The 22,265-nt window shown below is 44.7% G+C and overlaps 1 protein-coding gene across 6 annotated transcripts in view, besides 1 other annotated feature; it reads left to right on the plus strand.

Annotated features, from left to right (window-relative positions):
• Positions 1-22,265, plus strand: part of pros (prospero) — a 79,148-nt gene that overhangs the window by 38,720 nt on the left and 18,163 nt on the right. Inside the window, exons 3-6 of one of the 6 annotated variants that reach the window (NM_001260117.2) lie at positions 3,049-3,093; positions 4,114-8,639; positions 9,123-10,077; positions 10,808-10,990. In NM_001260117.2, the coding sequence (NP_001247046.1) occupies positions 4,991-8,639; positions 9,123-10,077; positions 10,808-10,990 (4,787 nt within the window). In that variant the 5' untranslated portion in view covers positions 3,049-3,093; positions 4,114-4,990. Of the gene's footprint in view, positions 1-3,048; positions 3,094-4,113; positions 10,078-10,807; positions 10,991-22,265 lie in introns of those variants that run through there. The other 5 variants (NM_001260115.2, NM_001260116.2, NM_079593.6 and 2 more) reach the window with 5 other exon arrangements.
• Positions 12,092-21,188: a mobile genetic element.

Consider the following 22,265-nt stretch of genomic DNA (forward strand, 5'->3'; position numbering starts at 1 on the left):
GCGCGATAAGCACTAGACACGAATGTGGGCAAGTGGGCTGGAGTGGCAGGGAGTGGGTGGCAGGTGCAGGTGCAGGCTTGCAGGTTGGACAAAAGCCCGACGGCGGGCGGCAGACGGATGTGGAAAAGCCTCAAAGTCGAACGCGACCAGCGACAACGACCACTGTCCAAACAAAAGTCGGAAAAATGAGCAATGGGAGCCGACTTGGCCACATATGGCCATTTTCTGGCCATTTCCATTGCGTGCCTGGTCGGAATACTAGTATACGTATCCGTATCTGTATCTCGCCGTGCTCGTGTCCATATCCGTAGTATCCTAGGCTGCAATGTACGGCAGTGTGTGCTATCTAATCAAGCGCCGAAAGACAATAAAAGCCAACAACGCAGCCACGACAAACAGCGACCACAAAATGTGCTTATGTCTGAAAATAACAGCAGGACAAGACCATCAAGTTTCGTGGAGACCAATAGGATACCCAGGAATATCTGGAGTTGTCCGTGAAATATGAACCCATATTTGAATTTGGTATGATTTGAGCTCTTTTTATGAATAAGTTTCAGAGTTTAGATTTGCCAAGTACAATTACCCAAATGGAACCATAATTTCAATATTTTTCGATTGCGACCAATTCATGTCCAACCACATCCTTAACCTAATTGAAAGTATCCCGTTTAACCAAAAATCACGGAGAATTCCGGGCAACCTACTTCTGTGCGGCTAAGTGCAGCGGGAAAACCTTGCCGGGCAGCACTCGAAAGTATCGCACGGATGTCGTATCTATGGACCGCCATATGGCGAGCAAACGGCGATATCTGTGAGAGTGTTTCCATGTACGAGTGACTGTATCTTATCTGGCAGTTGGGGTATTAGCCAAGAAGCGTGCACCCCATACTCCAGCTCTGGGCTTCGAAATCCAGCAGTGGCCATAACAATAACTGAGACTGGGCTGACATCATAATAATTCGAGTTAACTGCATCGCCATCCCGACCGAGAGACCTTTTGGCAAGTTCGGAGGAAACTTTTCGCATAAAATCCCTGTTGGAGACAGCGCACTGGAGAAGGCAGAGAAGGACATTTTCTTTTAGCACAATTCGCTTCACAAAGTTGCTGCCAATTCTGGTGGAAACTACTGCCAACAAACTTTGCAGCAACATAATTTTAATGGTCTTGTGGCTGGATTAGAGCTAGCAAGCTGCAACTGCATTGCCAATGAATGCCAAAACAAGTTGAAAGGTGTTCCTGAACTTTATTGATGTCGTCGGGCGACTTCGGGCGACTTCCGCACCACCCGTTAGACAAATGGGTAATGCTATCAGGTAAAAATCGGTTCCCGACTGGATGAATGTCAAATGCCACCACCACCAGCACGCCCCTCGGTTCCGTCTGCCTGGGCTCGCTTCTTCGCCTCCTCGATTCCTTCTGCCTCTGCCCCTGCTCCTCATCATCGTCCTCCGCCTCCTCCTCCACCTCCTCCCTTCAGCGATCCCCAGCGTGTGCGCACGCGCATTGAGGCATAGACGAGCGAGTCCAGGTGTGCTCTGATCATCGTCCGCCGCTCGTGGCTTCAAGTACGTGCCATAAACACAGTCCGCACACTCAAAAAAAAAAATTGTTGAAAATGTTGAAAGTCTCATCATTATGAAAAACCCATATCTAACCCGTCTGAAAATATAAAACTTCTGTGTAAACTTACATTAATTTACATTAATTTTAGGATATGCAGTAAATGAATATGTTAATCAAGCTTACTTTTTAAACTTTTTCATTTTTCAATAGTTGTATAACCCTTAAAATTAATAGTTGTAAAGAAAACCTTAGTAATTAATAACCAAAAACAACCCCCTAATTTCCTCAGTGTACCAAATCTCCCCTTGCTCTCGAGCTATATTTTGCGATCATCAGCTGTTGGCTGTGGCGATCGTTTCCTTCCGCATCCGTATTGGCATAGGGGCTGCAGATTTTTTCTCGATTTCGCGTTGCTCTTCGTGATTTCCCCCGCACCATTTGTCCATTTTCCGTTTCCAGCGAATCTCAGCTCGCCAGATTGCTTTTTAATCTCGCAGAATGGATCTTTGAAGCGGAATCGTAATGCCTAATTGCCACTAGTTCGTTTTTGGGACAGTTTTTTGTTTTAACGGATTTTAGGGTCACTTGACCGTAACACAATACCAAACTATACCCCACCCCCCGCAACACGACCAGTGGGCTCTTTATGAGCCAAAGCATATTTTAATGATGACACCCGACCACGAGAAGGATAGTATGTACGGAACACATGGCCGTGCCACACTTTGGTCGTTTGTGCGATGAGTACATTACCGTGTGCCGCGATCTGTGAAGGCACATTCCAAAGCACACTTTGAGATATATGCATGTATGTTTGTATATTCATACCCCGACACTGCCCCGTCTATGAAACCCAGGCGCCTCCCTCATTTCCAGCGCATGCAAAGTATCCGAAGTTAGCGTTTTCCATCCATCGGAGCATCGGAACATGAACGGAAAATGTGTTAAGGTCGTAATTATCTGCGCTGTCGTTTGTAGGTGGAAGTTCGCCTCAGCTGGCAACTTTCTTTGCTCCTCGTTCTCCTTTCTTCTCCTCGGCCAGCACCATATGGTGGCCCTCCATTTACTCCTTGCGGGGTTGAAGCTAGAGAAAGAAAGGCCCATTGATAACGCTCCTAGACCGAAGCAAGCCCATACCAAGGTGCATTGAACTTGGGATTGCCAACTGTTTCTATTGCAGGAATTGAAAAGTATCTTGGGAAAGCGCTCCTCGAGGAAAGGTGGTTAACATAACGAGGCAATTAGGTAGTTTTCTTCGACGTAAGTAAGTATGTTAGTATGCGGGCGCGTGTTCTCAATCTACATATAAGATTGTACAGCAATCTGAATTTGAATATTTTGAATTTGAATATTATACAAGAAGTGTTCTAGTACTCTATAGATATATTAGGTATATATACATAGGTAATTAGAGAGTACTTAAGTAATCTTTAGTTGCTTTTCCAACTAACTAACTAACTTAATGTATGTTTCTCTTACAGGAGGATCTATGATGGACGACAGAGAAAAATAGCGCTTTGTTTGTGGTAAATTTGTGTTATTTCCAATACCTCGATCTACTGTGCATAGGAATGCCCCTGCCCTCCTCTAGACCAAGCCCAACTTAATAAGTCCTGCATAGGGGTGGCTGTTTACCGATCCTGTCCCCTTGCCCGTTGCCTCTTTACCCTCTTTGCGTCTGTTCTTGTCCCTCCGGGTTGTCCTTGCAAGCTGCAGACTGGAGGAAGTACAGTTGCCCAAAAAAGGGATCGAAGAACGGAGGGGTGGCATCCGTTGACATTGACTTGAACCTACGGGCTGCATTCCATTGCACTCGCAATTGAAATCGAAGGGCCCAAAAAGTCGTAAACGCGGCCTGCCAAAGGGGAGGATTCTGTTTGGTGGTTCTTGGAAAATGCACATGGCCCCTAGACACTGACGACTCGTATCGTTAGCGAGGCATTTAAGATACACACACTAAGTGTGATCGATAGTCGATGCTTTGACGCATTTGGCGAGTTCCAAAGTCCCCGTATTGATTATTTCGAGTGCTTACGCATTCGACCCATGGCCATATGCAAAGTATCTACGTGTCTGTATCTGTATCTGTGGCAGAGAAAAGTAAGTCAAACTTGTTTATCAGCGAAAACGAAGTGACTTATCTTTATTTTGTACAAAAACAGAAAGGGGCGGGTAGACACACTGACTCACACTCATCCTCACACTCACACTCCCACCCCCACTCACACACACACACACACACATTTATATATATATATAAAGAGACGAACAGAGAATAAGCTCAAGTGGAGAAATTAGATAAAAACCTGTCTGGGGCGGGAGGGTTGATGGGCTGCGCTGAATTAAGGATACCACCCGGTGTAACCCACCCGCCACAGCCTCACAGGATCTAACAGCCATCCCCTGGACAGCCCCAAACCGAGCACCAATCAAGTGGCCACCCAAACCAGAAGCTTTTGGCCAGCCACTTTTACTTTCCATTTAAACACTCAGACCCATTTTTCCACAGCAGCTATTCCAACTTACGCCTTCCATTAATTTTACAGAAAGATTTTTTGAGCGCAAGCAAGGATTATTAAAACGAAAACCAAGCCAAACCAACTAAATACCCAAAACGACAAAAATCGACACAAAAAACGACGAAAAACGAATAAAAATCCCAAAATTCATTCGCAAGTTTTTCGGGCCAAGCATCGAAAACACACTTTTGAGATTCAAAAAATCAAAGCGAAAGAAACAAAAACAAACTGGAAAGGAGCAAAAAAGGACTGGAGAAGGAGAACGGGTGTAAAACGAAGGGAAATACAAATCAAATTTAAATAAAATTAAATGCAAAGGACATTCGCATGTGTGTGGTGGTGGAAAGAAAATTCAAAACAAAATTCACAATTAGAAAACGCAGGAAAAAACGTAGAAAACGCAGACACAAAATCAAGAGTGCCGGCAGCAACAGCAGCAACCAACTGTCAACAGCGGGAAGAATTTTGAACTGGAACATTTCGACCAAAAAGTTGGGCGACAGCAAAATTTCAACGTTTGGCGCACTACAAACACAGCAGCAAGGACATCGCGGCCAGGCAGCCAGGATTGCAGGAGCGAGCGGTTTTGAAAGCGCAGCACACATCGACAAACCCTTCTCACACGGACTAGTACTCAGAATCGGACCAGGATACCTTTTGGCTTAGAAAGCGGCCCACGGAAAAACCGCAGCCAGCAATTTAAGCTTGAAATCACGCATACGCCGCGGCGAACTCTCGCTCTCTTTGCCGGAACGAAGGGGTATTGCCAGAGAAAAAGCAGCCAATCCGAGGAAGCGGGTTGGCCGAGGGGCAAGGCAGAGAAAGCAGCGAAAGCAGGAGCGAAATCATCGAGAGCTGAGAAGCGCGAGGCGAGAGAGCTGCTGCTGCTGGTGGGCATCATCTTATGATGTCATCAGAGGAGTACGAGGCGGACTGTTTTGGTTTGTACAGCGATGAGAACAACGTGCTGCTGAAGGCAAACGAGCCGGAGACAACGGCCGCCACCAAGCAACAACATCAGCCACAGTTTCAGCAGCAACAGCAACAGCAACAGCAACAGCAACAGCACCATCATCAACACCAGCAACCACCGCCGAGCAGCAACGGTCACACGTCACCAATACCCTCACAAGTCAACGGCGACGGCAGCGCGGCGAATTGCGGCGAGAGCGGCAAGACTAATACCAATACAGGCAGCCACAGTCACAGCAACAGCGGCAACACCAACACAGACGCAGACAAGGAGCAAGAGCGAGAGAAGGCAAAGGAGAAAGCGAACGAAGAGGAGTCCGAGGATTCCGACGACGACGTCGTGGTTGTACTCGAAGGCTGCGAAGGCAACGCCAGCAGCAGCAGCAGCAGCAGCAACAGCAACAGCAACGCCAGCAGCAACAACCATAAGGCAGCGGCCACGACGACGACGACGGCGACGACGGCGAACCATTGTAATCGCAGTGGCGGCAGCAGTCGCAGTCATCGCAGCGCCCGCAGTAGTCGGCAAATCAGTCAGTCAACGGCCGTCGGCAAGACAACAACGTGCGCGGCTAAAAAACCAACAGCAGCACAGGCGACCACGACAACAGCCAAGAACTCGAACTCGAACTCGAACGTGAACGTGAACGTGAACGTGAATTCAAACGGTAGCGGAAACGGAAACGCGAACAGTAAAGTGAATCGTCGTTCGCGTCAAAGATCCTTGAGCAAAGACATTAACAATCAGCCAGCGAGCAGTAATAGCAATAGCAACAGTAGTAACAACAGCAGCAACAGCAACGGCGGAGCAACGGCAACCGCTGCTGGCTTCATGAGTAGCGCTGCCGCGGCTGCTGCGGGTGCCGCTGGTGGAGGAGCCCTGTTCCAACCACAATCGGTCAGCACGGCCAATAGCAGTAGTAGTAACAATAACAATTCAAGCACACCGGCTGCTCTTGCCACCCATTCGCCCACGAGCAACTCACCAGTTTCGGGCGCCAGTTCGGCATCGTCCTTGTTGACGGCCGCCTTTGGCAACCTGTTTGGTGGCTCCTCGGCCAAGATGCTGAACGAGCTGTTTGGCCGCCAGATGAAGCAGGCCCAGGACGCAACGAGTGGCCTGCCCCAGAGTTTGGACAACGCCATGCTGGCCGCCGCCATGGAGACGGCCACCAGTGCCGAGCTGTTGATCGGCAGCCTCAATTCCACGTCCAAGTTGCTGCAGCAGCAGCACAATAACAACAGCATTGCTCCCGCCAATAGCACGCCCATGAGCAATGGCACAAATGCATCGATCTCGCCGGGATCGGCCCACAGTTCCAGTCACTCGCATCAGGGAGTCTCGCCCAAAGGAAGTCGCAGGGTGTCGGCCTGCAGTGATCGCTCCTTGGAGGCGGCAGCTGCTGATGTTGCTGGTGGCTCGCCGCCACGAGCGGCATCGGTGAGCTCGCTGAACGGAGGAGCCAGCAGTGGGGAGCAGCACCAGTCTCAGTTGCAACACGACCTGGTGGCACATCACATGCTGCGCAATATACTGCAGGGCAAGAAGGAGCTGATGCAACTGGATCAGGAGCTGCGCACCGCCATGCAGCAGCAGCAACAGCAGCTGCAGGAGAAGGAGCAACTGCACTCCAAGCTTAACAATAATAATAACAACAATATTGCTGCCACCGCCAACAACAATAACAACACCACAATGGAGAGTATCAATCTGATCGACGATTCGGAAATGGCTGACATCAAGATCAAGAGTGAGCCCCAGACGGCTCCGCAGCCACAGCAATCGCCGCACGGAAGCAGCCACAGCAGCCGAAGTGGGAGCGGCAGTGGGAGCCACAGCAGCATGGCCAGCGATGGCAGCCTGCGACGCAAGTCCTCCGACTCCCTGGACAGCCACGGGGCGCAGGACGATGCGCAGGACGAGGAAGATGCTGCGCCCACTGGCCAGAGATCCGAGAGCAGGGCTCCGGAGGAGCCACAGCTGCCCACCAAAAAAGAATCCGTGGACGATATGCTTGACGAGGTGGAGCTCCTGGGTCTGCACTCCCGCGGATCCGATATGGATAGCCTGGCCTCGCCCAGTCACTCGGACATGATGCTGCTGGACAAGGACGATGTCCTGGACGAGGACGACGACGATGATTGCGTGGAGCAGAAAACATCCGGCAGCGGATGTCTCAAGAAACCCGGCATGGACTTGAAGCGCGCTCGCGTCGAGAACATCGTGTCGGGAATGCGATGCAGTCCATCCTCCGGATTAGCGCAGGCAGGACAACTGCAGGTAAATGGTTGTAAGAAGCGCAAGCTCTACCAGCCCCAGCAACACGCCATGGAGCGTTATGTGGCCGCCGCAGCTGGTCTGAATTTCGGCCTCAATCTGCAGAGCATGATGCTCGACCAGGAGGACAGTGAGTCCAATGAGCTGGAGTCCCCGCAAATCCAACAGAAGCGTGTGGAGAAAAATGCGCTCAAGTCCCAGCTGCGATCCATGCAGGAGCAGCTCGCGGAGATGCAGCAGAAATATGTGCAGCTGTGCTCGCGCATGGAGCAGGAATCCGAGTGCCAGGAACTTGACCAGGACCAGGATGTGGAACAAGAACAAGAGCCGGACAATGGCAGCAGTGATCATATCGAGCTGTCGCCCTCGCCCACTTTGACCGGAGATGGTGACGTTAGTCCCAACCACAAGGAGGAAACTGGGCAGGAACGACCTGGTTCCAGCTCACCCTCACCATCGCCCCTAAAACCCAAGACATCGCTGGGCGAGAGCAGCGACTCAGGCGCTAACATGCTATCCCAGATGATGAGCAAGATGATGTCCGGCAAGCTGCACAATCCACTGGTGGGTGTGGGTCATCCCGCCCTGCCTCAAGGATTTCCTCCACTGCTCCAGCACATGGGCGACATGTCGCACGCAGCCGCCATGTACCAGCAGTTCTTCTTCGAGCAGGAGGCGCGCATGGCCAAGGAAGCCGCCGAGCAGCAGCAGCAACAGCAGCAACAGCAACAACAGCAGCAGCAGCAACAGCAGCAGGAGCAACAGCGCCGCTTCGAGCAGGAGCAACAAGAGCAGCAGCGACGCAAGGAGGAGCAGCAACAGCAGATCCAGCGCCAGCAGCAGCATCTGCAACAGCTGCAGCAACAGCAAATGGAGCAGCAACATGTGGCCACTGCCGCCCCCAGGCCGCAGATGCACCACCCAGCGCCCGCCCGCCTGCCCACACGAATGGGCGGTGCTGCTGGCCACACGGCCCTCAAGTCCGAACTGTCGGAAAAGTTCCAAATGCTGCGCGCCAACAACAATAGCTCAATGATGCGCATGTCGGGCACGGACCTGGAGGGACTGGCCGATGTGCTCAAGTCCGAGATCACCACCTCGCTGTCCGCTCTGGTGGACACCATTGTGACCCGCTTCGTCCACCAACGGCGGCTGTTCAGCAAGCAAGCGGACTCCGTGACCGCGGCTGCCGAGCAGCTGAACAAGGACCTGCTGCTGGCTTCGCAGATCCTCGACCGGAAGTCACCGCGCACCAAGGTGGCGGACAGGCCCCAGAACGGACCCACGCCCGCAACACAATCAGGTAATAATGGTTCACTACTCCTAGCTAATAGTCAAATGCCCTCCCAAACGACCGCGAGCGGGTCGAGTGCGCAGCAGCAACAGCAACAGAATGCCCAGCAGCAGCATCAGGGCTCGCAGCAGCAGCAGCAACAGAATGTGGTGCAGCAGCAGAATGTGGCGCAGCAGCAGCATATGCAGCAGCAGCAGCAACAGCAGCAGTCGCATCCTTTACTGCCGCCCAACTGCCAACAGTTGATCTCCGCCCCTCGCCTGAATGGCAGCCAGTTATCCTTCGCTTCGCCCGCCGCTGCTGCAGCCGCTGCAATGGGTCTGCAGATGCACCATGCCGCCGCAGCAGCAGCAATGTCCGCCCAGCAGCAGCAGCAACAGTCCGGGGATCCCGGCGCGAATACTAACCCAAACAGCGGGCCAGCAAACCCCACTAACAGTAGCTTAAGTACCCTTAATATACCGCCACCTCACATACGTCCTTCGCCCACAGCGGCTGCCATGTTCCAGGCGCCCAAAACGCCACAGGGCATGAATCCGGTGGCCGCCGCCGCGCTCTACAACTCGATGACCGGACCCTTCTGCCTGCCGCCCGATCAGCAGCAGCAGCAACAGACCGCCCAGCAGCAACAGTCCGCCCAGCAGCAGCAGCAGAGCTCGCAGCAGACACAACAGCAGCTGGAGCAGAACGAGGCCCTCAGCCTGGTGGTGACACCAAAGAAGAAGCGCCATAAGGTGACCGATACGCGCATCACGCCGCGCACCGTCAGCCGCATTCTTGCCCAGGATGGCGTTGTGCCGCCCACCGGAGGCCCACCGTCAACCCCCCAGCAGCAGCAACAGCAGCAGCAACAGCAACAGCAGCAGCAACAACAGCAGCAGCAACAGGCGTCGAACGGCGGCAACAGCAATGCCACGCCCGCCCAGAGTCCGACGAGGAGCAGTGGAGGAGCCGCATACCATCCGCAACCACCGCCACCACCACCACCCATGATGCCCGTGTCCTTGCCCACCTCCGTGGCCATACCTAATCCCTCGCTGCACGAGTCCAAGGTCTTTTCACCGTACTCGCCGTTCTTCAATCCGCACGCAGCCGCTGGCCAGGCAACGGCGGCCCAGCTCCATCAGCACCACCAGCAGCACCACCCGCACCACCAGTCCATGCAGCTGTCCTCCAGTCCGCCGGGCAGCTTGGGCGCTCTGATGGACTCGCGCGACTCGCCGCCGCTGCCCCACCCGCCGTCGATGCTCCATCCCGCCTTGCTGGCCGCCGCCCATCACGGCGGATCGCCGGACTACAAGACCTGCCTGCGGGCCGTCATGGACGCCCAGGATCGCCAGTCCGAGTGCAACTCGGCCGACATGCAGTTTGACGGCATGGCTCCTACTATATCCTTTTACAAACAAATGCAACTTAAAACAGAACACCAGGAGTCGCTGATGGCCAAGTGAGTTTCCACCTAGTCCACCGTGTGCAGCAGAAACGAGACAGAGAGAGAGAGAGAGAGAGAGACGGGGAGAAAAGTAGAAGTAGTAGTAGTGGTAGAAAGGAAGGTGGAAAGGGGCCAGGTACTTAACCCGACCCCGGACCTCGCTTACAAAACGAAACCAATCAAGTGTCTTCTTCAGTTTATTTATTTCCCAACTAAATTCTTTTATAAAATGTAATCAAAACCTTATTTATTGCCCCGCCGCACACTTAAGCCCCCAAAGACCCTCAAGTCATCATCATCATCGACTTGGCCTGGCTTGAGTTGCATTTCGCAACAGCCACAGAAATGGAAAAAATCAATGACGAGCAGCCAATCGAAAGAGCTGCACTCGTTGGCCTCTTAGTAGACCCCATTCCCATACCCATACCTATACCCATTCTCAATCCCAATCCCCTTCCGATTCCGATTCTGACTCTGATTCACAGCCGAGCTCAGCTTTTTCAATCAGTGGGCTGAAAGAGGCGAAAGCGGGGGCTTGTGCGGTGGCACCCTTAGACATTCATTATTGGCACTCGAAAGTGCAGCCACGTTAGACATTGCCAATCCAATCGAATATCTACATCTATACCCCTCTCTCTCCCTCTGTGGCTCTGCCCCACACGGACATGGAAATTTGGAAAGACAATCGACCATCCATCCGACACACATATCTCATTCATATACCCTATATCTATAACGCCACCAGACATTGCGAATCCTTGACTCCTTTGCACTCTTCTACATTGACACCGATGCACCTGCGCAAGGCCAAGCTGATGTTCTTCTGGGTGCGCTATCCCAGCTCCGCGGTGCTCAAGATGTACTTCCCGGACATCAAGTTCAACAAGAACAACACAGCACAATTGGTGAAATGGTTCTCGAACTTCCGGTAAGTTGAGCAATTAACAATTCCAGACCTAGTTCTAGATCTAGACGTAAGACAATATGTATTAACCATTCAGCAGCAGCATTCATATTTATGATTTCGTTACGTCGCGCTTGAGTTTTTGAACTTTTAAGTTTTGTGGGCGTTAGTCGGGGGCTTTTGTTACAAATTGATTGCCCAAATTCGAGACTGCCACCTATCGAAACCCTCGACTTGCACTCAAGAAGTAGTCGCAGGACATGCAACACCATTCGGCTGTCATTCCGCGCCTCCAACTGTCAGTCCGTGAAATTGCGCAAGAAGTTGCCAAAAAGAGCAGAAAGACAACGACTACGGAAAAACGACAGCTGCCAGATAGTCCGTGGTGTGGGTAAATTCGGATATACGGTTATTCCGTGGAAGGAGTGGGCTGTTCTCAATGGAACAGAGCCAAAGTGAAGTGAGGTAGGCCCGCATGCAGTCGCCGTGATTTGCGCGCCAAATCCGGGCCGCATCTGTCCGCCCCGAAGTGAATACCATACCGAAGGAAAACAGAGAACCGAGCTGAAAACAGAGCGTGGCACAAGGTCTCACCTGGATTTATAACTTGCAACCCTCTTTCATCGTCGGCTTAGCAGCTGCCCGTCTCCGATTTGTCTAAGACATGCGCAACGTCTTAAGGAATTGTCCGCAAGACACCCTAAGAAATTCCCCTACCTGCGCACAAGCGAACAGCACAAAAGACAACAAATCAAGACCCGGCGGCGCGGGGTTTGTTCGGAATTTCTTATGGGGGTTGCTACCCTTGCGCGATGTGCCCTAACCCTACTTTGCATGGGAATCGGGGAGTTGGCATCTTGTCTTTGCCTTCGACGACTTCGGCGACTTCTTGGGCGAGAGGTTAAAATGGGTGGGAATATTTTCTGATTTCCTAACTGGTACTCGATTGTTTGTTTCCGTTTTTTTTTTTTTTTTTTTTTGCTTTTGGATCTTAGGGGTAGTTGGGATGTAACGGTTTTCTTTGCGTTTCTTTCTCATGCTGAGTTGCTAAGTTTGATTTTAGTTTTCATTGTTCTCGGGAAAATGCTTTTCCTCTTAATCGTTTTCCCCCTAAATTAACCTAGGTGTAAAATCCCAAATAAGAAGACTTTACTCGTTGAGTTTTTGTAAGAAACTGGTTTTATTTGGAAATATCTTCGGTTTAAATAGGTGACATGAGAATCGCATCTTAAAGTAAATGGCCTACGCAGAGGCCTACGTAAATAGTCCCCGCCTTATCGAGGTCCCACGCTCGGGCACATCTGCCTATCTTGAGCGGCGAGGACCTTATCTGTGGTCTCCCACTAAGGGACTATTTTAGGAGGCGGGGAACGATCTCAAGTGACTGACTCATGTAGTGTGCACTTAAATTACATGTTTTTGAGCAATGCACCCATGTCGCCTTAGATAACAAAATCCTAAATATAATTTATCGCTCTCGATTCATTTACATAAGATATGAACGGAGCCCAAAATTGTAAGTCTTTAAATATATTCGTGTTCATGTGTGAACATTCTGCCAAAGGGCCAGCAAAGCTGAGATGTACATTAGTATATTAGTTGCATTTATAACAGTAGTGGACTGTATTTATTTGATATATGTTCATTTATTTTGCAACTAAGATTTCAATGGGCCTAGTTTTTCTGGCTTTTAATTTTATTGGATTACAATTATGGTTTATATTATTTTTAATTCAACAATTTGTACTCAATTAACTTATTTTAAACATTTTGCTTTTTCTATGTAGAAGTACATTTTCTATTAGTGGACTGTATATTTTTATTTGTTATATTATTTTATTGTTTATTTACTATTGATATTTATAGTACTGGCAACGGACCTGCAAAGGTTATTGCTTGCATTCTTTGTTGCACAGCACATTTCCGTATGAAATATATTATTAATACTATCATTAGTATTAAAGCAATAATTAATCCAGCATGTCCGGAAATATGATGGAAATGTAAATCTTTCAATTTTTGATGGTTCTCTTTCATAAATTTAATTTCATTATTCAATCGTTCAAATTCCTCAGTATGATTTAATATTGATAGTTTCAGCGGATCCCAAATAATCTTCGGCACTCCACTAACTTCTCCTATATAAGGTGTTGATAATAATTCTTCACTTTCGGACTGAATGTTATGGTGGGCAACTAGAATTTTATCGTCGGTTCTTGCCGTACAATATGGCGCAATGCTTAAAACTCCTTGCTGAGGCAAATCAAACAATTCAATTTGAGAGCCAGTACATTGCAGACGGACTTTTGAATTCGCAGGAACCTTAAACAACCAACTACTTTTCTTTTCTAACTCTACCCAGTAACTTTTAGAGTCGACTACTGTTTTATAGATGCAGTTCGCCGCTTTATCTGGCTTTAGAGGCTGAATCTCACATGCATTATCATTCGCTGAATTCCAGGGCCAACTTCCTTTGCATATTCTCTTATTTAGTTGCCATTTCTGACATTGATTTAATGTGGCTTCCGTCATTATGTGATAGGAATCTATCTCAAAATTATAAATTAAATATTCGGACGTTGTATGCACCATTATTATCCGATCTTCATTTCGAATTGGCACCGGAATAAGCCTGAACAATTTGGATGGATGCCTGCTAAACAGAGGCACCTTTGCACTAATGATCAATTTATCGTCGATGAATAAACCCCTGGCTGTTAACAGTGTATACACCTCCTTAAGTTCCGTACCTGACCGTTTTCCTGGAATTACTAGGTTCTCTGAAAGACTCTGCTGAATTTTGGCAATTTCTTTTTTAAGCTGATTTGGCCTGAGAATATTTGTATTTAGCCTACCGTGATTAATATCAATCAACAGGCTTATAATGCCTGCTTGAATTTTTTCGCCTTCTTCAATCAATGAGTGTAGCTGTTTCGTAATCATAAAGAATTTTATTGATTCCTTATAAACATAATAATTTTCTTTAAGAACTTCTGTCATGTTCTCAATTCTTATTTGCATACTTCTAAAATTGGAGTTAACATCTTCTGTTGTTCTCTTTAATAGATTAGAAGTTGAATCAACCACAGATGTTTGTTTTTGAATTAGTTTATCAAGGTTGTTCTGGTTATCTAACAAATTCTTCATATTTTCTTCTAATTGCTCTCTATCATCTTCATCCATTATACCAAATAAAATATGATACAAGGAACCCATAAATTCGAAAGGAGCACGCTTGCTTCTAGATCTAGACTGCATCATAAACAATTTATTGTTTTCTTCAAGTTCCGATAACTGACTTTGCATATTATCTAAGACTAGACTACATTGCTCTTCAAAGCTATGAAGTCTTTCGCAAACTTTCCTCATACTTTGTATAAGCGCATTACCCTTTGTTAACATTTTAAAATATGGATCCATTTTATAATAGATAACCAAATTCCAAGAAGTACTCACAATCTCAACATCTCCTAGCGGGTCTAGATATATTGCTGAGGTTTTATTTATTTTGTCTATAGAATATCTTGGTGCTATATCTTTAGGTAATGCGCTAGAAACTTGACAACTTAACACAAACAACAACATTGCCATAATGATTCCGATCTTGGACATTCCCGATGTCGCTCTAGTTCGTCTTTTTGGCTCTTGGTCAGCCTCATTTTTGTCAACAGACTTTATTCCTTCCAAGGGACAAATTTTAGTAATGGGTCTAGTGATATATCCTTCCTGCATCTTTACTTTAGCCACTCGGACCTTATCATCATTCCCCTTATGCACCTTTTCCACCTTTCCTAAAGGCCATCTTGCAGGATGACAATTCTCATCCTTTAATAAAACTATTTGCCCTTCTTCTATATTAGGAATTTCCTTTTTCCATTTATTCCTTTGCTGGAGCGTATGCAAATATTCACTTTTCCACTTAACCCAGAAATCTTTCTTCATTTTTTGGATAAGTCTCCACCTATCCAAATTTCCGATTTTTTCATCTTCCATTGGTTCGACTATTTCTAAAGGTGGTCTTCCAATTAAAAAATGACCTGGTGTTAAAACTTCTTGTTGGTCCTTCTCACTAACTATAGTGTATAATGGCCTTGAATTTAAGCATGCTTCTATTTGACATAAAAGAGTTGACATTTCTTCATAAGTCAAAATAGTGTCGCCGATTATACGCTTTAAATGGTATTTCATTGACTTAACTCCAGCTTCCCAAATACCTCCGAAGTGAGGTCCTGCCGGGGGAATAAAATGCCAATCAATCCTGTCCTTTTCAAGCTGCGCTGCAATCGTTATATTTTCTTGTATTGCATTAAATAACTCTTGATCTAATTTTCTTGCAGCTCCTACAAAATTTGTTCCGTTGTCTGAATAGATATTGGAACATTTTCCCCGTCTAGCAATAAATCTTCTGAGTGCTGCTAAAAATGCGTCTGAAGTTAGATCGCTTACCATTTCTAAGTGTATGGCTTTGGTGGCCATGCAAACGAATACAGCAACGTATCCTTTAAATGTTTTTTGGCCACGATTTTTTGAACATTTAACATAATAAGGACCTGCGTAATCTATTCCAGTATTAAGAAACGGGAATGTCATCGTCACTCTATATTTTGGCAAGTTACCCATTATTTGCTGAGCTGTATTTTGTTTATACCTTGCACACGTTACACATTCTCTTAAATACTTTTTCAACGAATTTTTCAACCCGAAAATCCAATACTTTCTTTGGATATAGTTTCGCATTAGGTTTATCCCTCCATGCAATGTTTCCTTATGAGCATTTTTTATTAATAAGCTTGTTAGGTGGCATTTTTCTAAAATGATTGGATGTTTAACATTAAATTCTGCATTGGAATTTTGCAATCTTCCTCCAACTCTTAGAACCCCATCCTTGTCCAAAAATGGATTCAATGACAATATTTTATTATTTGTCTTGATTTCCTTTTTGATTTTAAGGCACTTTATCTCTTGCCTAAACTGGTATTCTTGTTGTTTCTTAATAACAACTGTTTCCGCTATTCTTATCTCCTTTACTGAAATAATTGATGAATAGGCTTTATTTCTTGTTTTCATCTGCACGAATCTATTTATGTATGCTATTATACGTATAAGTTTTTCTATACTGGAATACCTTTCTATTAATTCGTAAATAGGATCATCTATTTTGTCATTTAATACCGTATTTATTAAGACAGGTTCTTCTACAGACTGCTGCCGAGGCCAAAGTTCTTTTGGGTCTGCTAGCCATTTCGGACCTTTCCACCAAAAATCACAGTTGATCAACTGGTTAGAATCCACTCCCCTGGATGCTAAATCTGCTGGATTATCCTCTGACTTAACATGATTCCATTCAGTATTTTTTAATTTCCGAATGTCATCCGTTCTTCTTTTTATAAATTTGATCTTACTTTGACCACTGTTAATCCATGCTAAGGTAATCGTGGAATCACTCCAAGCATAGATCTCCATTATATTGTCAATTGATCCTTTTAGTCTTTGGATTAATTCACTAAGCAGGTGAGCTGCACACAGCTCGAGTTTGGGAATTGTCTTCCTATTTTTTATAGGGTTGACTCTACTTTTGCTAGCTATTATATTAACATGAGGTCCTACTTTAGCATAGACTACTGCAGCATATGCTTTTTCGGAGGCGTCCGCAAATCCGTGAATCTGAATGACTGAAGAACTGTTTGAATTAATCCACCTTGGGATTCGAATATTCTCTAACAATAATAAATTTTCTTTATATTTTTCCCAATAATTTTTATCTTCTATGGATAATTCCTGATCCCATTCACTTTTATTTATCCAAAGTTTTTGAATAAAAAGTTTTCCTGAAACCGTGACTGGTGCCAACCATCCTAACGGATCAAATATTTTTGCTAGCGTTGATAACACAACGCGCTTATTTATATTTTTTGATTCATCATTACAATTTACGCTGAACTTAAATAAATCCTTTTGAGGTTCCCATTTTAGTCCTAAAGTTTTAACACATTCATTTTCGATAATATTGAGAACCTTATTGTCCCCTGTGTCCTCCACAGTGGTTAATATTTTGGAATTGTTGGAAATCCATTTCCTTAAGTTGAATCCAACTTTCTGCAATTCATGGGGAATTAATGTTATTAATTTATTAGCTTCTTCTACCGAATCAGCTCCAGTCATTAGGTCATCCATATAGAAATCATTCCTAATTATTGCACTAATAACTTGGTTTTTACATTTATCTGCAATATCTACCAGAACCCTGGTAGCCAAATATGGTGCAGATGCAGTTCCGTAAGTGACTGTGGTTAATTTATATGTTTTAATTTTTTCTTTTGGAGAATTTCTCCATAAAATATATTGATATTTTTGATCATTATTATCTATTTTAATTTGTCGGTACATCTTTTCAATGTCTGCCGAAACAACAAATTCCCATTTTCTCCATTTAATAATAATGTCAAAAATATCTTTTTGAACTCGTGGCCCAACCCACATTATGTCGTTCAAACTTTTGTTATTCGTAGTTTTTGCTGAAGCATCAAAAACTACTCTCAATTTGGTCGTAAGGCTTGAATCTCTAATCACTGCCTGGTGCGGTAAAAAATATTTGCCTTCATCACTCACTTCAATCATGTGTCCTAAATCCATGTATTCATTCATGAATTTAGTGTAGTCAACCTTAAGTTTTTCATTTCTTTTTAGTTTTTTCTCCAGATTCATGTAACGAGCTATCGCTTGTTTCTTTGAATCTCCTAAGGTGACATCCTCCTTGAATGGAATTGACACAATGTATCGCCCATCTGAATCTTTTTTTGTCGTTTTGATAAATTTATTTTCACAGATTTCAGACTCGATATCATCTTTTTCTTCTTCTTCCACTTCCCAGTAGCGATCTAACTCTTTTATTTCTATTGTTGTGGCTACAATGGTTTCTTTTCCTTTGGATTTTTTACATCCAGAAACTATCCACCCGAAATCAGTTTTTTGCCCAAGGAGACCGTCTATTTTTATAACTCCATTTTGCAGAATGTGAGTATATACGTCTGCTCCAATGATTAAATCAATGCGACCCGGTTTATTAAAATCGGGGTCGGCTAATTTAAAGTTCTTCCATTTTTTCTGATCAACATTAATCGTGTTGACTGGAAGTGCCTTCATAAGTTTTGGGAGAATAATTGCTTCAATTTCTAAATTTTTCGGAGAATTTCTTATCGAAATAACCGCTTTGTGCTTGGAGATGCACGTTCCTGTGGAAGATACTCCACTTATTTCAGTATGAGACCGAAATTTTTTCAATTTTAGAATCTGTGCAGACTCTTCTGAAATAATTGTGCTTTGAGAGCCACTATCAATCAATGCTCTTAATTGTTCAAAGCCTCCATACCTCGACTTTACTTGAATCAAGGCCGTGGCCAACAAGGCTTGACCTGTTGTTCTACACGTATTCACTTTTTCTGGATTATGACCTGCAAAGTGAAGTAACGTGTGGTGAGGTTTACGACAAGTCGAACAAAGCTGCTCGCTTATACATTTTTTACCGAACGGATGCCTCAGACATCTTAGGCAAATCCCATTTTTTCTTACCCAGTCAGACCGTTCTGCTGGATTCATTATTTTAAATTTATGGCATTGAATTAAATAATGCCCTGGTAGTTTGCAATATGCACAATTGTCACTATAATTTTTATTCTTGTTATTATTAATCATTTTCTTTACAGGTTTTACTTCCTGTGAGAATGATGATATAGAATTGAGCCTTTGCTCTAAAAAGTCCATGACATCAGAAAGTGCCTGTATTTCTTTTGTCTTTTTAACATGGCTTTCATATAAATTGAGTGATTCTTTATTGAATTTCCGAAGAATTATGTGAGCGAAAATTGCATCCACATCTTCTGGTAATTGTGCCTTTAATTTTATAATATAAATTGACTCGTTAATCGTGTCAATAAATGTCTTTATTTGCTTATTGGATTCTAAATTTAAATTTGGCATATCCATAAGCCTATTCATATGATCTGAGAATATGTTTCTTTTATTCTCATATCGCTTGGTCAAAAACTCCCAAGTGGCTTCATAATTTTCTCCAGAGCCGAGCAGTAAATGAGTAACCACATTTCTGGCTTCTCCTTTTAATGCTGACTTTAGATAATTAAATTTGAGAGAAGGACTGAGATCCTCTCTCACATGTATGAGCTCTGTAAAGAGTTCATTAAAAAGATCCCATTCTTTGGAATCACCAAAGAAAGTGGGAATCTGTATTTTAGGCAGGGTTGGTAACTCCTCCGCCTTAACAACCGTCGACATTTCAGCTTTATTTATTGTGCCACTGAGTCGACTATTAATGGCTGTAAGAATATTTTGTTTGTCAAATTCAAGTTCGCTAATTTCTTCTTCGAATAGCGAACTCTCAAAATGACTATTCACCTGTTCAATCAGGTTATCTATTTTATGCCATAAAAATTCAATTTTATTTTTCCTTATTTTAAGGAAATCTGGACTACTGTCTATTAGTTTAGACGTATCTTCTAGATATACTCGAAATTGGCCAACATTATTACGAAATGCCTGCTCTACTTTTAAAGCGTTGTTTTGTGCTATACCCTCTTTTTCAGGGTGACCACGCATTTCAAGGTTTAATGTAGGGGGAGGGTTTGATTTAGGGACAGTGTTTGATTTAGGGAAAGTGTTTTCTACCGACTCGCCCTTAATTTTTTCATTTTTATTTTTAATTTTTTCTAACACCATCATTATTAAATCATACTGCTTCGCGTTAAAATATTCATGATCGACAACGCCGATCTTTAACAAATTGCTATGATTAGCAATGAAACATTTTTGAAGCTCATTTAATTTTAGAATTTCTACATCTGTTAATGTTGGTTTTACTTCCAACTTTCTAATTTCCAAAATAATTTCGGACTGCTTCTTAAGGAATTGAATAGTCTTTTCTGACATCATTTTGAAAATTTTTTGTAATTTCTTAATATATATAGTACGTGTATATGTATTTTATATGTATTTATATATATATGTGTGTTTGGATAAACAGAAAATTCTTGTTTTGACTTAGCTGATGTCGTTGTTGTTGCTGCTGCTGTTGCTGCTGTTGTTGCTGCTGTTGCTACTGCTGTTGCTGCTTCTGCTGCTGCTGTTGTTGCTGCTTCTGCTGCTGGTAGAGGCTCCTTTGAATTTGACTTCCTTCTCTTCTTTAAGGCTCCGTCGATGTTTAAAGATGATTTTTTTTTTTTTGCACGTTTTATTATTTTTGTAGTCCAGTCAGATTTTTTGTTTTTTAGCCATTTATTTTGGCATTTATGCTCTTTTGGCATATACACTGCACTCTCTTTATGAGCTGATTTAATGCTATTAGAGCATTTATAAGGCACTGTTTTCAGGCACTTTTTATTTAATTAATGCTCTTTTGGCATATACACTGCACTCTCTTTTTGAGCTGATTTAATGCTATTACAGCATTTATAAGGCACGTTATGCACTTTTTAATTTCACAATTGCTGATGTATGGCCTCAAGCACGCCTTACCACAATTTATAATGGTACACAAAGCAACCTTTAGCTATAGACTATAAGGTGCTTGTTTTAAAACATAAAAGATTCTTTTGTATCTTTTTGCTTTTTATATTTATACTCTGTTCCTTACCTTTGGTAGGGGGAAACAAGAGTCACTTATTTTTGCTACCTTTAGCTGCAAGATTAACTTAGCAATGCTTAAAGGAGCTGGCCTTTCTCTGAGTCCCTTACCTTTGGTAGGGGGAAACTGCAGAGTCGATTAAAGGCTCGATTGACCAAATGTAAAATCCCAAATAAGAAGACTTTACTCGTTGAGTTTTTGTAAGAAAACTGGTTTTATTTGGAAATATCTTCGGTTTAAATAGGTGACATGAGAATCGCATCTTAAAGTAAATGGCCTACGCAGAGGCCTACGTAAATAGTCCCCGCCTTATCGAGGTCCCACGCTCGGGCACATCTGCCTATCTTGAGCGGCGAGGACCTTATCTGTGGTCTCCCACTAAGGGACTATTTTAGGAGGCGGGGAACGATCTCAAGTGACTGACTCATGTAGTGTGCACTTAAATTACATGTTTTTGAGCAATGCACCCATGTCGCCTTAGATAACAAAATCCTAAATATAATTTATCGCTCTCGATTCATTTACATAAGATATGAACGGAGCCCAAAATTGTAAGTCTTTAAATATATTCGTGTTCATGTGTGAACACTAGGAAATGAATACTTGTAACCGCTTTCTGCTCTCTCTTAGCCACAAGTTAATATTATGAGTTTCCCACACTCACAGACACACAGAACCACATACACAGACACTGTGGGGCTGAGTGCTCTAATAACATGTTGCCTAAAGTGGCCACTTAAGAAAAACTCAAGGGGTTTGGTCCCCCGTTTAGGAAGCCGGTGAATATGAGCTGGAGAGTCCGCAGGATGAGCGCCACGATGATGAGCTGCCACTCGAGCTGGAGAGCCAAGTGTGAAAATAGCGGAGAGCGAGGCCAAGAAACTTGTGGCGCTGGCATATTAAAAAGTGTTGCCTCCTTAAGTGGGCCCCACCCATCCTTGCACACACACACCGAACACCCACACTCTGCGGGCCCTCGGCCCCATTTGTGTATGTGTGTGTGTGTGTTAGTTAATTAACAAAAGTGCCTTTTGTTCGAGGTCCTCAAGCAGGCCACTTATATAATTGCATTAGCTGCAGTAACTTCTTTTTGTGCTCGCCAAAATGCAAATAATGAAAAGAAAGCGGCAAAGGACATGCATTCAGACACACATTCACATACATATGCGACCACAGCCCCACCAACACTCAGACTCCTGGCGGGCTAATTAGTTTGTTTGCCAGGATACATTCAGTGGGTTTCTTTCGCCGCTTTTCATGGCGGCAGCTACTTGAGAGTCTCGAGCACAATGGCCAGGGCCCTACTGGCAAAAGGCGCTCAAGGATACGCCCACACACATGTTAGCCCACTCACTTACACCCGCTCACACATACGCCCACACACTCGCACATCTCACGCTGTTCTTTTTCCGTGTTTTGTTTCTCATCGAGCCGCTTTCCGTTTTTTTGAGGTTAAGTGTCCTTTTGGCGCTTAGAGCAGCTTCCCAGCCATTCCCCACCACCCTCCACCTTCGACGCGTGAAAAGATCTTGCTGACAACAACAACAAGAACAACAACAACAACAAGAACAACAGCAGCAGCAGTTACAATTATATAAATACACACACTCACACATGCTACATACCACATTCAGACACTCAGATACGATACACGCTCCATTCTGT

The sequence above is a fragment of the Drosophila melanogaster genome, chromosome 3R (assembly GCF_000001215.4).
Source record: "Drosophila melanogaster chromosome 3R".
Lineage (NCBI taxonomy): Eukaryota > Metazoa > Arthropoda > Insecta > Diptera > Drosophilidae > Drosophila > Drosophila melanogaster.